Source organism: Talpa occidentalis, unplaced genomic scaffold, assembly GCF_014898055.3.
Source record: "Talpa occidentalis isolate TD23 unplaced genomic scaffold, MPIMG_talOcc4v2.1 talOcc4.17, whole genome shotgun sequence".
Classification (NCBI taxonomy): domain Eukaryota; kingdom Metazoa; phylum Chordata; class Mammalia; order Eulipotyphla; family Talpidae; genus Talpa; species Talpa occidentalis.
The window spans coordinates 8,077,954-8,095,584 of record NW_023601754.1 but is presented as its reverse complement, the minus strand read 5'-3'; the positions used below and the strand labels follow the sequence as shown (position 1 = coordinate 8,095,584).

Here is a 17,631-nt window from a genome sequence, read left to right as displayed (position 1 = left end):
GCAGTCTCCCTTCCCCAGCCCATGGCGACTGATAATCTTCTTTCTGTCTCTGAGTTTTCCTATTCTGAACATTCCATGTCAGTGGAATTATATAATATGTGGTTGTCTGTGTCTGGCTTCTTTCATGCTTTGTAACATTATAGCATGCATCAGTGTTTCATTCCTTTTTTCTCTGCATAATATCCCACTGTATGGGTACCTCATGTTTTATTTATTCATTCATCAGTCTGTGGATACTAGAATTATTTTTATCGCTTGACTATTACGAATAATGCTGCTATGAACATTTGTGTCCAAGTTTTTGTTTGAACATATGTTTTTGATTCTCTCATGTAGATACTTTGGTGTGGAACTGCTGGTAACTCCACACTTACCTTTTTGAGGAAGGTTACTGTGTTTGTGCATCCCACAGCATTACACAGTACTTTCTTTATATTGTGGTCCCAGTGGTCCTCCCTGGTGGCGCAAGGGGTTAAGCGCCACACTATGAAGCAATCTACAATCTCCGCAGCACGAGTTCAATCCCCAGCCAGCCAGGGAGCAACCCACATGGCGCAGTAGACCTCTCCTGTCTCGCCCGCTGCTCCCCTCAGCAGTGTATTTCAGTCTGCCTTTTCTGTTCCCCACTCTGTCTCTGGTGAATCCTCTTACCCCCCCACCCCAAATCTCTGGCCTGTGTCCCAGCTCTTGTATGCATAAATAAATAAATGTTTAAAAAATATATATATATTGTGGCCCCAGGGATTGACACCTGCATGGAACTCAACTGACACGGATGTGAAGCAAAGCAAGTGTCAAACCCTGCAAGTCCACAGCTAGGTAACCAGAGCACATTCTTGCACCTATGCACCACAATATCAGACAAGGATCCTCCCATCTTGTTAGCCAAAAGTCATAAATAACCTAATACCCATTAATAGTAATTTGGGTAAATACATTGCAGACTATGCATACATCAAAGAAGATAAATGAACCATACTACTACACTTAACACCATGGATGAACCTTAAAAAAGTGTTAAAGGAAGCAAGTTATGAAAGCCACACAATCTGAGTAGCACAATTTCGTATATATAAAGTTCCAAAGCAAGTAAAAGTAGTCATGTGGTTTAGGAGTGCACACATAGGTAGGAAAACTTTTAAAAAACTATTTCAGTGAAAAACAGGATATTGGTTACCTCTGGTGGGGATGGGGAGATATGCCAGAAAGGGATACAGCAAGGTCTTCAGGGCTGCTGCCAATTTTCTAGTTCTTGTCCTGGGTAATGGATACATTGAATTAATATTATTATTATTATTTTTAATTAATTTATTTTATTTCTTTATGCATAGAACTGTGGTGTAGGCCCGAGGTGAGAGGGGGTAAGAGGATTCACCAGAGACAAGAGTGGGGAGCAGAACAGGCAGATCTATTGAAATACACTCCTGAGGGGAGCAGTGGGTAAGACAGAAGAGGTCTGCTGCACCATATGTGGGTTGGCTCTTTGGCCAAGGATCAAACTCATGTAGCAGCTGGCAATAGCTTGATAGTGCTGAGACTTTAACCCCTGCATCACCAGGGAGGCCCATATTGAATTTTTTTTAAAGATTTATTTATTTATGCATACAAGAACTGGGGTACAGGCCGAGGTGCGGGTGCTGAGAAGATTCACCAGAGACAGAGTGGGGAACAGAACAGGCAGATGAACTGAAATACACTGCTGAGGGGAGCAGTTGGTGAGACAGGGGGGGTCTGCTTTACCATGTGGGCCACCTACCTGGCCAGGTCACCTACCTGATCGAACTCATGCTGCAGTGGCTGTGGATAGCTTCCTAGTGCTGCATCTTAACTCCTTGCACCACCAGGAAGGGCCCCACATTGAATTATTTTTAACTCTACATGAATTATTATTTTTGAAAGATTTATTTATTTATGCATACAAGACCTGGGGTACAGGCCAGAGGTGTGGGGGGTGAGAGGATTCACCAGAGATAGAGTGGGGAACAGAGCAGGCAGACTGACTGAAATACACTGCTGAGGGGAGCAGTGGGTGAGTCAGGAGAGGTCTTCTGTGCCATGTGGGGTGCTCCCTGGCTGGCCAGGAATCAAACCCGTGCTGCAGAGGCTGAGGACGGCTCCATAGTGCTGTGCTTAATCCCTTGAGCCACCAGGGAGGCCCCATGAATTATTATTTTTATCTTCATCAAGGTACTTACTTACTTATACACTATTCTGAAAATTTTTTATATGTCACAGTTCAAAGAATAGACATAAGAGAACTCAGGTCTAGGTATCAGAATCTTTATCAGATTTACAGATTTCCCCCACTACCTGAAATTAGAACATTCTATCTGGTATGATTTGGTAGGTTATTTTGAAAGTTTATTATTTTTTTTATATTTCCTATATAAATTAATGGCAGTTCTCAGACACCGCCCCCCACAACAAAACAAAAAACCCACCAGATCTTAACAAATAGGAATGTTTCCCTTTCACACAGTGGGGGAAACATGTACCACTGAAGAGCTGTGTGATACAAGACTATTTAATCTCTCTGCCTCAATTTCTTATCTCCAAAATGGGGATGATAATATCTGCCACTTATTCTGGCTTAGTATTCCTAAGAACCTATACTGCTTTACACATGCTATCAGGAGTCATTATTATGACCCTATGCATAGGAGACATGTAACTGATGCCAGTTTAAGCAAAAAAAAAATATTTATAAATAAATGACCTACAGAACCTCAGCCAGGGTGAAGTCACAGAACAAACACTGGGGACTCTTATTGCTGTTTTTTCTCCTTAACTGTTACATGCTTCTATTTTTGCTATAAATGGGGTATCTTTGCATCCTGGTCCAGATGTGAGAAAGTGACCACCCACAACTCCCAGGTGTATATATTCTCCACTCAAGATGCCAACCAGAGAGAGCCCGGAATCTCAGTACAATGTACAAAATTCCTTGGGGAAAGAATTTTTACTGCTCTAAGACCCTATGCCCACCCCTGATCCAGTCACCTATGGCAATGGGGCAGAGTCACACCTTGCAAAATGCCTGCTAGGGACAAACGTAAAACTAAATGGGGACTATGGGTGGTTGGCAGTCAGCCAGTGGAAATCTCTGTAGAGATGTACAGTTCCAAGGCAGCTCCGATATGAGGGTTGGGAAGAGTGGATGTGACAGATAACCCAAGATCAATGATTATTTAGCCTAATCTTTCTAATAACCTGAAGAAGTAATGTCAGTAATATCTCCATTTACAGGCGAAGAGGCTGAGAATCTGTAAGGGCCTAGAGATTCTCGACAGCAGTACGATTGACACTTTGGACACTATGCCTTGTAGGATGGTTAGCAGCACCCTAGATGCCAATGGCATCTTCAGTTGTGACAACCAAAAATGTTTCTGTATGTTGCCAAATGTCCCCTGGAGAGCTGGCACGGATACGGGATAAGTAAATTCCACAGTGACACTCCACTAGTAAGTCAGAGCCAGGATTCAGACTCAGGTCTGCTGTTCTCATAGTCTCTCTTATGATCACACTGAATTTACCCACCTCATCGTGTTATAATGAACATACAGTGAATGGGAAAGCACCTTGAAAAGTGGGTGGAATATATTATAGTCCACACTCATAAATTATGTCTTCACATAGAGCTTCTAAGCTCTGTGGATCAGGAATAGGACAGAACTCTGCATCTCTAAGGAATTTGAATTCCCTGGGCTTGGTCACTCACCATCCTTATTCTCCATTTAGTTTCACGTACTTACTCTCTAAATCCTCTCCCTCATGAAGATTGGTATTCTGGCTGTTATATGTCCAACTTCATTCTCTAAGCTAAGATTTAGCTTAGCTGGTTTTCCTCTAAGGAAACCAGGTCTGTCTGCTGATAATTTAGTCCCAAATCACATACATTCTACACTGACTAAGCACAGTACATTTCTTCATCCATGAACTAGAGGTTTCAATCAGAGTGAACTGGCCACATGCTGGTGACAGGGATCTTTACAATAAACTTCTAGAAGCTTAGGAAAGAAAGCATATCCCTAGAGCAGCTTAATTTGGCTGCCTAACAAACACACACAATATGCCTTTTGTGTTCTGCCAGTCAAGATACAGTTTGTTTGGAGGTCTAGTTACAATATATATATTTTTAGTAAGCTTTTTTTTTTGTAAGCTTTTTTATTGAAGTATAACTTACCCGCAAAAAGGCACAAAGATCCTAAGTATGTAGTTCAGTGAACTTACCCTAAAGTAAATACACCCAATCAAACCACCACCCAGATCAAGAAATTACTAGCATTCCAGAAGCCCCTTTCAGGCCGCTCCTAGTCACTAACTAGCCCCACCCTCCCCCTAAACGTAACCACTGTCATTTTAATCTTATGATCTCCATATTTTTTATGTATCTGATGGCCCAGATCATTCTCTCTGGAGGCCAGAGTTCATCAGAAGCTGGGAGGATTGTTTCCCCATGAGTCATTCCTTTTTAAGAATAGTTTTTCAGTGAGGAGGCTGCAAGTAATAGAAACCTAGCTCAGATGGCTTAAACAATAAGAAAATTTATAATCTCCACATAACTGGTAGTCCCACTGTAGGGTGAAATTTGGGGGTAACTGAACCAGGAGCTTGAATCAACAAAGGCCCATGTCCTTTCCATTTCTCTATTCGATATCTCAGTGTTTGCTCCATTTTCAGGCTGAGAGCAGGGGAGGCCAGAGCAGTCCCTTCTGTGACTCTCTCTTTGGAGAGGAAACTTCTTCCAGAGGTCTCATTACACTATTAAGTGGGTCACATGTGCAACCAATCAGACTAGGGGGATGGAATTGCCCCAATTGTCCTAGACTTATCATTTGGGGTAGGACAGATGTTGAGAAGCCCACTGCAAGGCTCCCTACAGAAAGCCATGTAATAAAAAATGGAAACTATCTGGTTCAAGTCACTTATAAGCATGCATTATATTACCAAATGGTAACAAGGATTATAAACATGAGAGATTTGTGGCTGAACACACTGTAGGAAATTCAAGGTTAGAGGTAAGTAATTCTCTGTGAGGAAAGAATAAATTGACCGTGGCAAAATAAACACAGCAGTTCTAGCGCTCTCTCTCCTCTGAACGTCAGTGATCCTTCCTTTCTGAATTGCCTGTTTGGGCACTGAATCATAACCCTATTTTTCTTTTTTAAAGATATTGGGATAGAATCTGTTACCAGTTATGTTAAGCACAGGACATAGTGTTTCAGTATATACTTGGGACTAATCCTACCTTTTTTACAAATCACATGATGGCGTGCAGCACACCCGGGGCACATCATTTAAATGCTATGTGGTTTATGAGTCACGGCTCCTCAGAGGACTCCAGTTCCTTCAGTTATCTTGATAATACCCAACAGCCATCCAGTCCCCCTAGATATCTGAATATTCTCCAAGTTAAAATTTCAAATAAATCAGTCACAAATAAGTCAGACCTATGTGCTAATATTCATTTGGTTAAGGCGGCTGGGAATGTAGTATGATTACACCCCATGACCCATGTGTGACTCACATATTAGAACACTGGTAATACCCGTTGGAAGACATCAAAAACCTGGTTAAGGAAGTCATCCATACTCATCAGTTAAGAACACAATCACAACACTATACAACTGTGGGTTCTGGGTTTTTTTTTGTCTTAAATGGTAAAATGTGCCTGTCCATGCATAATAGAAGTAGTAGATAGGCTTCCATGGCAGCACACTGCACACATAGAAATATTTTACACATGCAAGTGTACGTGGGCCAATAATTCTTTTTTAAAGATTTATTTATTTATTTATACAAACACTGGGTATAGTCAGAAGTGCGGGAGGGTGAGAGAATTCACCAGAGCCAGAGTGGGGAACAGAACAGGCAGACAGACGAAATACACTGCTGAGGGGAGCAGCGGGCGGCAGGAGAGGTCTGCGCGCCATGTGGGACCCTCGCCCGGTGGCTGGGGATCGAACCGGCACTGCAGAGGCTGCGGGCAGCTTCGCAACCCAGCGCTCAACTGCTGCGCCACCAGGGAGGCCCCCAATAATTCTTATAGTTCATTTTTTAAAAGATCTCTAAATTATCATTCATAGTGGAGAAATACTGATACTCTTTTCAGACCCAACATCCTCAGAAAGGAGGCATCCAAGGGGAATTCCAACTGAAGAGTAAAAATCCTGGTTATCCTTCAAAGAAATATTTGCCATAAAATTAACATTTTGAGGAAAATTTCCTCACAAATGTTTCTAATTGCTACTATATAAGGCAACAGATCAGCACAAATTTTACAATTATGAATGGTTCTGAGAAAGTACATCAGTAATACCACTTGATCTCAACACACTTGGCCTAAACCTTCCCAAGTTTAAAAAAATAGGCTGCTGAGCCTCCCTGGTGGTGCAAGGAGTTATGTCTCAGCACTATCAAGCTATTAGTAGCCACTGCAGCATGAGTTTGATCCCCAGCCAGAGAGCAAACCACATGACACAGTGGACTTCTGTCTCGCCCACTGCTCCCCTCAGCAGTGTATCTCAGTAGATCCACCTGTTCTAGTCTCCACTCTGTCTCTGGTGAATCTTCTCACCCCTAGCACCTCTGGCCTGCACCCCCTTTCTTGTATGCATAAATAAAAGCAAATCTTTTTTTTTAAAAAAGGCTGTTTTTTTTATTAAGTGGAAATCAATGTCCTGTAGCTATCAAGCATTTTAGTTGCTTTTGAAAGTTGCTTTTGAATGTTCCTTTTGTTAGAATTCCAATTCTTTCTCAGTAATAACATATAAGGTGTATATAATTCACTGTTTATTCTGTCCATTGGGAATGTATCTTTTTTTTATACTTCTGTATCACCACTTTACTTTGCCCTTTTGAGGCCTTTTTGAAAGACGTTGACTATTTCATGATAACAAGACCCAACAGTCAAGAATTTTCTGTTGAGGGCCCTAAATGTCATGAAGGCTTTGTTCATTTGCTCTACTTAGAGGTCAGACCAAGGTTGAGATTTTCTACCATACCAGCAGAGGGCACATTTTTCATTTTACTATAAATATTTCAACCCAACCAAATGTATTCCGAGCATCTACTGTGTACAGCATTGCACTAGGCTCAGTGAAGGGACACTAAAGTACAGCAGGTCCTCCAATAATGTCATTTCTTTAACATAGTTTCATTAAGCCGTTGATGAGGAAAATAAAATCCAGACATTGAAACAAATGACCTGTTTTCATTCTTGTGCTTAAAATTTCCATGAAACTTATTGATGATGAGTCAGAATTTACTGTATTCTGACCAAACCCTGCTCTCAAAGAAATGCTAGTCTATTTGGGAAGACTGATGTAAGGACTAGTCTGGTGGCAGAGAATGAAAATGGTCATGAGTGAAACGGCACTCACAGAAGAGAAGAGTGAATAGAAGATTGGAGTAAATTGAGGTTTTGTGGGGAAAAGTTGGTCGTTGGTTGGACTTTGCAGTCTGGGTATGATTCAGCTAAGCCCACACGGTTAAGTATGCTGCCTGTCTCCTGCCACCCTTCATGCTTGTAGCAGGTACTGCTCAGTACTACAGACAACCAACCTAGAGGACCAGTCCACAGGAATCAAAAACACATGCCAAAACCCACTAGGGGTGGATGCTGCATATTCTTGCTCAAGGGAAAGAACTCTCAAGGGCATGAGAGGTAGCAAAGTGCAAGGTGGAAGCAGAAGACAATAGGAGCAGTGGCTGACAGATAGCAGAGAGTTTAGGTACTTAAGTCCAATTGGTAGTATTAAAGCCAGAGAGAATAATGAGAATCAGGCAGGTTTTGAATAAAGAATGTATTTAAGAAAGAATAGCTTGGAAGGATAATGTAGTGAAAATACAGAAAATGATTCAGTGCATCCATTTTTTAAAAATCTCATTTATAAAATGTTGGACCACTGGATAGACTGAAGAGTGATAATTCTTTTTTTTTGTGGGAACCTTGCCAGTGGCCAGGGACCGAACCCGCGCTGCAGAGGCTGCGGGCAGCCTAGCAGCCCAGCGCTCAACCGCTGAGCCACCAGGGGAGGCCCAATTCTTTTTTTTTTTTTTTTTTAAAGATTTATTTATTTATTTATTTATACAAGCACTGGGTACAGTCAGAAGTGTGGGAGGGTGAGAGAATTCACCAGAGCCAGAGTGGGGAGCAGAGCAGGCAGAAGGACCGAAGTACACTGCTGAGGGGAGCAGCGGGCGGCAGGAGAGGTCTGTGCGCCATGTGGGACCCTTCTTGTGGGACCCTTCTCCGGTGGCCGGGGAGCAGCTGGGGGATTGAACCGTGCTGAAGAGGCTGCCGGCAGCTTCGCAACCCAGAGCTCAACCGTTGTGCCACCAGGGAGGTCCAAGAAGTGGTAATTCTTTTTTTTTTTTTTTATTTATTATTTATTTGTTTGTTTGTTTGTTTTTTGTTTATACATGCACTGGGTACAGTCAGAAGCGCGGGAGGGTGAGAGAATTCACCAGAGCCAGAGCGGGGAGCAGAGCAGGCAGAAGGACCGAAGTACACTGCTGAGGGGAGCAGCGGGCGGCAGGAGAGGTCTGCGCGCCATGTGGGACCCTCCTCCGGTGGCCGGGGAGCAACCGGGGATCGAACCGGCGCCGCAGAGGCCGCGGGCAGCTTCGCAACCCAGCGCTCAACCGCTGCGCCACCGGGGAGGCCCGAAGTGGTAATTCTTTTTTTTTTTAAAAGATTTATTTATTTATCCAAGCACTGGGTACAGTCAGAAGCACAGGAGGGTGAGAGAATTCACCAGAGCCAGAGCAGGGAGCAGAGCAGGCAGAAGGACCGAAGTACACTGCTGAGGGGAGCAGCGGGCGGCAGGAGAGGTTTGCGCGCCATGTGGGACCCTCCTCCCGTGGCCGGGGAGAAGCCGGGGATCGAACCAGTGCTGAAGAGGCTGCAGGCAGCTTCACAACCCAGTGCTCAACCGCTGCGCCACAGGGGAGGCCCCGAAGTGGTAATTCTTAATTCCATTAAACAAAGGGTTTCTTAAGTAACCTGGATTGTAGGGTAGAAGGCATTATCCCATTGTGTTCGTGTTTACAGTGATGTTTCTTGATTCTTTGTATTTTTTGCTCTTTGGCATTTTTCAGGACAGTTGTTCTTGACCCTCATCAGATTCCCCTGAAACAGGGATTGTTTCAGTTGATCTGAGGCAGGGCCAGATACGGGTATTTATTTCAAGGTGACGTCAAGGTGATCCAAGTTGTGACCATGGTTGATGATTTTGGATTTTCTCCTTGGCCCTTCCATTCTGAAATTCCACCATGGGATGCCTCTGTGTGAATCATCCTTCATGACTGCGCTGGGAAATCAGTGCTTTGAGAATCTCAAAAATCATAATCATTAGTTTTGGGATGTTTACTTATATTATTTCTGCGATACTTTACTCATTCTTCACTTCAGCTCTCCTATCAAGACAGGGGATCTCCTTGCATGAAATCTTCATTTTTCAGCTTTCTATTTTGTTCGAACTTATGGAGAATTCTTTTTTTAAAGATTTATTTTCATTTATTTTTGCATTCAAGAACTGGGGTCTAGGCCAGAGGTGTGGGGGTGAAAGGATCTACTGAAATACATGGCTGAGGGGAGCAGTGGGGAGCCAGGAGAGGTCTGCTGCATCATGCAGGTCAGCTCCCTGGCCAGGGATCGAACTCATGCTGCAGTGGCTGTAAATAGCATGATAGCGCTGAGACTTTAACCCCTGCGCCACTAGGGAGGTCCTCTTCATTTTTATTTTCCAACCTATTTTTTTTCCTCTCATTTGTTTTTAAGATTTATTTTATTTATACAAGAACTGGGGTACAGGCTAGATGTACGGGAGGGTGAGAGGATTCACCAGAGAAAGAGCGGGGAACAGAATAGGCAGAATGACCGAACTACGCTGCTGAGGGGAGCAGCGGGCGAGACAGGAGAGGTCTGCCACGCCATGTGGGTTGCTCCGCAGCTGGCGGGGATCAAAACAGCACTGCAGAGGCTGTGGACAGCTTCATAGCACTGCGCTCAACCGCCTGTGCCACTAGGGAGGCCCATTTTTTTTTGCTCTCATTTTAAAAGAGCTATATTTTCAAAATTTTTTACAAATACTTGCAAAGATAGCACAGATTGTCCCCAATATATGCTTGAACCAACTCTCCCTAATGTTAACATTTTACATAACCAAAGTACACTTAAACAAAGCTAAGAGAATAACACTGCAGCAATACTATTGACTACATACTTTATTTGAATGTCACCAGTTTTTCCACCATGGATGTACATTTCCTGTTGCAGGAACCCACAATACATTTAGTTTTCAGGTCTCCTTAGGAGCCTCCAATCTGACTGTTCTTGAATCTTTCATGATGTTGACATTTTAACAAATTCTGGTCAGTTGTTTTGTAAAATGTTCATCAGATTGGATCTGCCTGATCAGACTGAAGTTATGAACTGGGGGAATCCAGCAGAGGTGATGTGCCCATCTCAATGCACTGCTTAAAGGAGACATTTATACTGGTGCTATAAAACTCAATCACTTAGTTAAGCTTTCTTCACTGTAAAATGCTTTCCTTGGTTATTAGTAAATGCAGGTTATGTAAATATACTGTTTCTTCTTAAATTTGTGCCCAGTGATTTTACCACTCATCGGTAGCCCATATTTGTAGTTTCTAAAATAGTTTTTGAATTTTTTTTTTTAAATTGCAGCCTCTCTGTGTTAATGTGTATAGTATCATCTCTCTGAAATTGCCAAGGTTGGTCTTCAAGTTTTTTCTAAAAAACTGTATCATGTCTTTCCTGACTTTTTTCCTCTTTGTTCTGGTTTCTGTCTTTCATGTTAAGATTCCTAAAAATGGTTGATAGTCATTGGCTATTCATTCACATTCAATTATTAGACAAGGCACTTAAAACAGTTTGGGATATTTTGCATCAGCAGAGCTCAGTGACTGAAGGATTTCACTGTTAAAAGACCATGTGAAAATTGCCCAAAGTCAGCAACTGTAGATCTTTTTGCTTGGATTAGTGAGTTTCTCAAGAGGCATCCTTCCAACCCTTGCTTGCAGAGGTATCTTGGATATAATCTTGGATATCCGTATTCTTTTTTATTTTTTATTTTTTTTTTTTAATAGAGGCATGTTTATTTATTTATTTATTATATTTGTTTGTTTGTTTTGTTTATACATGCACTGGGTACAGTCAGAAGCGCGGGAGGGTGAGAGAATTCACCAGAGCCAGAGCGGGGAGCAGAGCAGGCAGAAGGACCGAAGTACACTGCTGAGGGGAGCAGCGGGCGGCAGGAGGGGTCTGCGCACCATGTGGGATCCTCCTCCGGTGGCCGGGGAGCAGCCGGGGATTGAACCGGCGCCGCAGAGGCCGCGGGCAGCTTCGCAACCCAGCGCTCAACCGCTGCGCCACCGGGGAGGCCCTCCGTATTCTTTTTTAAAAAAAGATTTATTTTTATTTATGCAGGCAAGAACTGGGGTATAGGCCAGAGGTGCGGGGGGTAAGAGGATTCACCAGAGACAGAGTGGGGAGCAGAACAGGCAGCCTGACTGAAATGCACTGCTGAGGGGAGAAGAGGGCGAGGTACCAGAGGTCTGCTGCGCCTTGTGGGCTAGCTCCCTGGCTGGGGATCAGGGATCAAACTCGAACTTATGCTGCAGATAGCTTCATAGTGCCGAGACTTAATCACTTGCGCCACCAGGAAGGCCTGGATATCGGTATTCTAGGAGACCAGGGATGGGAGCTGGGGTGGAGGTGTCCCAGCAATTTAGCATAAACCTCCAATTAATCCCTACTTTCAGCTCCATACTCACCACTGTCCCTCAACTTTGCCTTGTTGATCTCACATCAAGATCCTCTTGGCTCAGCTTTTGCCAGGATTAAACCTCCAGTTTTTGCCAAAGAAGAGGGATAGTTGCCTAGCTATGTAGGAAAGGACTGACAATGGAGATGGAGTGGGAGTGGGGGGGCCAACTCACTGTCTAACTCACTGTCTTCAAGGCTGCTATGCAACCTCTACTCTCAGGAGTAAATGGATTTTCCATTTATGAGTTTTCAGGGATTTATGACATGGCTTTTCATTTTGTAGAAATTTAAATGTTTTCCACATTCCAAGTTTGAGATCTCTCATCAACTGAGGTATACTCTTGTATTAACTCTTTGTGGATTAAAAAAATTTTTTAATCTTGATTCTTGGCATTGTATGGCTTTTGGAAGAGACCAGGTAGACAAGTTTATTCAAACTACTACGTTTAATCAGAAATCCTTCATTGTTAATTTTAAAAACAATTTAGGGCCTCCCTGGTGGTGCAAGAGGTTAAAATGCAACCTATGAAGCTATCCACAGCCACTGCAGCTCAATCCCCAGTCAGGGAGCTACCTACATGGTGCAGCAGACCTCTCCTGACTCACCCACTGCTCCCCTCAGCAGTGTATTTCATTATTATTTTTTTTTTTTAATAGAGGCATGCTTTATTTATTTATTTATTCATTTGTTTGTTTTGTTTATACATGCACTGGGTACAGTCAGAAGCACGGGAGGGTGAGAGAATTCACCAGAGCCAGAGCGGGGAGCAGAGCAGGCAGAAGGACCGAAGTACACTGCTGAGGGGAGCAGCGGGCGGCAGGAGAGGTCTGCGCACCATGTGGGACCCTCCTCTGGTGGCTGGGGAGCAGCCGGGGATCGAACTGGCGCTGCAGAGGCTGCTGGCAGCTTCGCAACCCAGCGCTCAACAGCTGCGCCACCGGGGAGGCCCCTCAGCAGTGTATTTCAGTCAGTCTGCCTGCTCTGTTCCCCACTCTGTCTCTGGTAAATCCTCTCACCCCCCCACACCTCTGGCCTGTACCCCAGTTCTTGTATGCATAAATAAATCTTTAAAAATAAATAAATAAAAATAAATTAAAAAACACACAAAAAAATCCAAATATCAATCAAGTATAAAATTTTACAAACCAATCTCCTGTGCAGAAGAATTCCAAATAATTTATGTACTCTATACTCAAGGAGATAGAGCTTAAATCCCCATTCCTTAAGTGCATGTGACTAACTTCCTCCAGTATGTAATACTATGTTAAGTTCCTGCCAAAGAGTAACTTTAGTGAACTGATAAACATTATAACCAGGTGATCAAGATCATCAACAGTAGTAATCATGTTGATAGTATGTATACTTGCTATAAGGTGACAAAATGGCAATTTACCTCTGTAGTCTTCCTCCATCGAACCCAAAGTGCATCCTAATCATGAGAAAAAGACCAAATTCCAAGAGGGTATCGCACAATGAAGCTGACCAACATTCCTCAAAATTGTCAAGGTCATCAAGAAAGAGCCTGAGAAACTCTCACAGTCAGGAGGAGCCTAAAGAAACATGATGACTAACTGTAATGTGGTGTCCTGGATGAGATCCTGGGACAGAAAAAAAGACATCAGGTAAAAACTAAGGAAGTATGAACAAAGCCTGGGCTTTAATAATAACATATTAATATTGGCTAATTAATTTCAACCAACATACCACATTAATGTGTAAGAGGTTAACAGTGGGAAAGTGAGTTTGTGGGAACTCTCTGTATTAACTTCACAATATTTCTGTGAATTTACTCTAAACAATAAAGTCTAAAATATTGCTATGAAATATTTCTATGAAACCATTAAATACTGACAGCTGAATCTTATTTACAGAGAAAACAGGATTGGTTTGTGGGTATACAGGAGTGAATGGGGCAGTGGTTATTAGTGATGTGAACATTACGGTGGGATTTATTTCAGTTTTTTTTTAAGATTTATTTATTTATGCATACAAAAACTGGGGTACAGGCCAGAGGTATGGGAAATGAGAGGATTCACCATAGACAGAGTGGGGAACAGAACAAGCAGATCCACTGAAATACACTGCTGAGGGGAGCAACCGGTGAGACAGGAGAGGTCTGCTGCACCATGTGGGTTGCTCCCTGGCTGGGGATTGAACTTGCGCTGCAGAGGCTCCAGACAGCTTCACAGCACTGAGCTCAACCCCTTGCGCCGCCAGGGAGGCCCCATTTCAAAGTTCCAATTGGGATTCCTAAATAGTTAATTTTGCTATGGTTGTTTATTCTGACATAGCATGATAATTCATACTCAATCTATTCAATGCCTAGCTAGCCCTAACTATGGCCCAGCATAATGTAGTAACCCTTCCTTCAGAAGTCATGTAATCCATTAACAAAAATACTTAAATAAAAAAATATACACACACATAAAGTATATAACAGTATCTGACTTGTCTAAGTGCTTCCTCTGACTTCCTCCCCATTCAACCCTCAAGAATGGGTCCTTATTGCCTTGATGGGACCAAATTGGATACGCTATTTGGCCACATTCTCACTTTTAGGAATTAATTTCTATTAGGTGTTTGGATTGAAAACTAATGTAGCCACCTTGAACCTTAATGATCTTCTGATTCCTAGTCCTAGTAGCTCATGAGAACTAGCTGTGCTTTCTACCCTTAAGTTCCATCGGATACATAACAAATAATTCCCCTTTTACCTACATCAGCTTAAATAGGTTTCTTTATCTTATTCTATGACAATAAATATGTGCTTTCTTAAAATGAGGGGTATTTCTTTTTTCTAAAGATACCTAGACTGGGCCTCCCTGGTGGCGCAGGGTTTAAGATGCATCCTATGAAGCTATCTGCAGCCACTGAAGCATTTCAATCCCTGGCCAGGGAGATACCCACATGGAGCACAGCAGACCTCTCCTGACTCGCCTGCTGCTCCCCTTAGCAGTGTATTTCAGTCTGCCTGTTCTGTTCCCCACTCTGTCTCTGGTGAATCCTCTCACCCCCCATACCTCTGGCCTGTACCCCAGTTCTTGTATGCATAAATAAATAATTTTTTTTTTAAAATAGAGGCATGTTTTATTTATTTATTTGTTTGTTTGTTTTGTTTATACATGCACTGGGGACAGTCAGAGGTGTGGGGGATGAGAGAATTCACCAGAGCCAGAGCGGGGAGCAGAGCAGGCAGAAGGACCGAAGTACACTGCTGAGGGGAGCAGCGGGCGGCAGGAGAGGTCTGCGCGCCATGTGGGACCCTCCTCTGGTGGCCAGGGAGCAGCCGGGGATCGAACCGGCGCCGCAGAGGCCGCGGGCAGCTTCGCAACCCAGCGCTCAACCGCTGCGCCACGGGGGAGGCCCATAAATAAATAGTTAAAAAAAAATAGATATCTAGACTTGGCACAGAATAAAAATTTTCTGCTCAGGGGTGCTTAGGTATACCTGGAGAGGCAGAACCTTTCAAGGACATATCAAAGGCAGTCATTCTAAGGATAGATAAGTTGCCATAGTAATCAGGATTATGTGCGTAGTAGATTAAGAGAAAAGGTAAATTTATTGTCCCATCCATGAAAGGTTCAGAGGTAGAATTTAGATGTAAACAAAGGTTAATATTTGAACATCTTAAACAAAGATGTTCAAACAGAACTGCACTAGTTTACATGGTTGGTCCAGATTAGAAACAAATCTTTATTCCTGCCAATGTTTACTAGGACATAGATTATTTGGAACATATTTTTGACTTCTTGGGTAATTAAAGCAAAGTTGGGCAAATGTTTTTTTGGGGGACATCATCCCATCGTTCTAAGGTAATGCCATCTCCATTTCTGAAAAACTTAGATGAGGTAACTAGAAAAAAAGATCCCCAAAATAAACTTCTTCAAGGAAAAATGAAATTTGAGCACCTCAGTTTTTTTCTTTTTCTTTCAAGGCCCATGTGGTTCTAATGTTAGCATGTTCCAGTCACGAATGTTGGGACCAGGAACAAACAATAGGAAACTGCCTTAAGACTGGCACTGATGATGGGTCAAAAGATGCCATTTGTCACACTTGCAACAAACAGCACTTGCATTTGCATTACATTGTGCCTTCTCCAATGAACTTGAGCCATCTTTCCACAATAAGACAATTTTGAAAGCTGGAAATGAGTGTTTCTAAATCTTATGCTATATGGCACAAAGCAGATTTCCACTTATCAGATCTTCATGACTTATACAGACAGGTTCTGGAAAATTCAAGTCAACCTATTAGCAATTAACTTCTCATTAATAAAAAACAACATATATATGGTTGCAGGTTAAACTTTGTAGAAGCCTACAAGAAGTCAGAATCAGGGCAGTTATTCAAGAACTTCTCACCAGTGCTACTCAAGGAAATCAATTTTCCTCCACTCTATCCTTTACAGGCTATCTTTCATCCAAAGTTGTTTCCAGTAACATAGTTCATGTCTAAATCCTCATATACTTGCTTCAAGAAACTGTATTATAAGAGAAGGGTTATTTTAAGTGAGTTGTTGCTAATGAAATAATGATTCTCTTTAACAAACACTTCATCAACCCCAAGATAGTAGCTATTTTCAGTATCTACTAATGATGGTGTTTATTACTGATTCCACTTTATTGATGATACACAGAAACATCTATACATGTAAATCAGTAATAAATATACCGGACATATTTATTTTGGTATGGAAACCACCAACAGTGGAAATTGAGTGTTTTAGGGCTAGATTTAGGCTTACGTTCTAGCTCTTCTTTTACCTGTAGGACCTCAGGCAAGCCAAATGAGCCTCTCTGAACCACTGGTAAAATTTGTATATCCTCATCTACAATGTAAGGGAGATGTCTATAAACTATCAAAGGTTCTGCATGGCACATGGTGTAACATAAAATGACACAGTATAATATTTTTATCTTCCTATTTCATTTGAAAACAACTCTAGTCTCTCCTGAATGCTTCATTAAAAAAATAACCTTTTAAGATGCTGGTATGCATGATTAAGTTAAACAGTCTTTGAAATTCAGTTATAGCTATCTATTAAATGAATTAGTTTTAGGTCATCATCGTTACCTTCAATTACTAACAACTGAGCAGATGGTGTGGTTATTTCTTACCTTAGATTTACAAAATTGGAATCTCCTAACTCAGGTTTTCACGACTCAACCAGTATTTGTGAAGCTCCTGTCAAGCACTCAGCATCAGGAAGAGTTCAGTGATATGTCTGAATTATTAGGATTCAAGATTAAAATTACATTCAAATGCTAGTAGTAGGAATGAGACAATCCTTTCCTGTTAGTAATCCGCAACCCACGTGATAGTGAAATGACCAAGCCCTAATGAAGGATGTCTCATTAGAAATGTTAGAAGGCTATCAGTATGTTTTAAAGGTAATTATAAAAGTGGTTTATTTCCCTTGTTTTATTAACACAGTCACCAGACCTTCAATTTCAGTGATTAATTTTCCCCAACAGTTTAGCTATTTCCAAGAAAAACAACCATTTGAAGAATGGCATCGCAGATAAAATATTACTTTTTACTGGTTTTTCCACCATAGTTTCAATAAAAGCAGAACTCCCACTCCATCTACCTGGTTCCCAATTCATACCCCTGAATACAGCCATAGTCTTGATTTTTGCATCTTATGATTTTCAACAAGCAACTCACTTTAAGCAAAAGGCTACAGCCAGAATCCTGAGGAACTGCAGAACTCCCAGCAAGTTACACTAAGCACAGTGTCAGCACTGACACATGGGCCTTTCACGCGTCCCAACTTCTTTTCTTCAGAAACACCTGAGGATTACAAAGCCAACACTTCTACTTTAAAAAAAAAAAA

General features: G+C 42.1%; 1 protein-coding gene across 4 annotated transcripts in view; it reads right to left on the bottom strand.

Moving 5' to 3' along the window:
* Window positions 1-17,631, bottom strand: part of LOC119249006 (cytochrome b5 type B) — an 87,852-nt gene that overhangs the window by 22,511 nt on the left and 47,710 nt on the right. Inside the window, exons 5-7 of one of the 4 annotated variants that reach the window (XR_005126027.2) lie at window positions 16,913-17,588; window positions 13,189-13,393; window positions 1,178-1,257 (exon numbers count right to left, since the gene is read on the bottom strand). Coding sequence is in view for 1 of the 4 variants with exons in the window: in XM_054696948.1 (XP_054552923.1) it covers window positions 17,579-17,588 (10 nt within the window). In the remaining 3 variants the exon portion in view is untranslated. Of the gene's footprint in view, window positions 1-1,177; window positions 1,258-13,188; window positions 13,394-15,182; window positions 17,589-17,631 lie in introns of those variants that run through there. The other 3 variants (XR_008552406.1, XR_008552405.1, XM_054696948.1) reach the window with 3 other exon arrangements.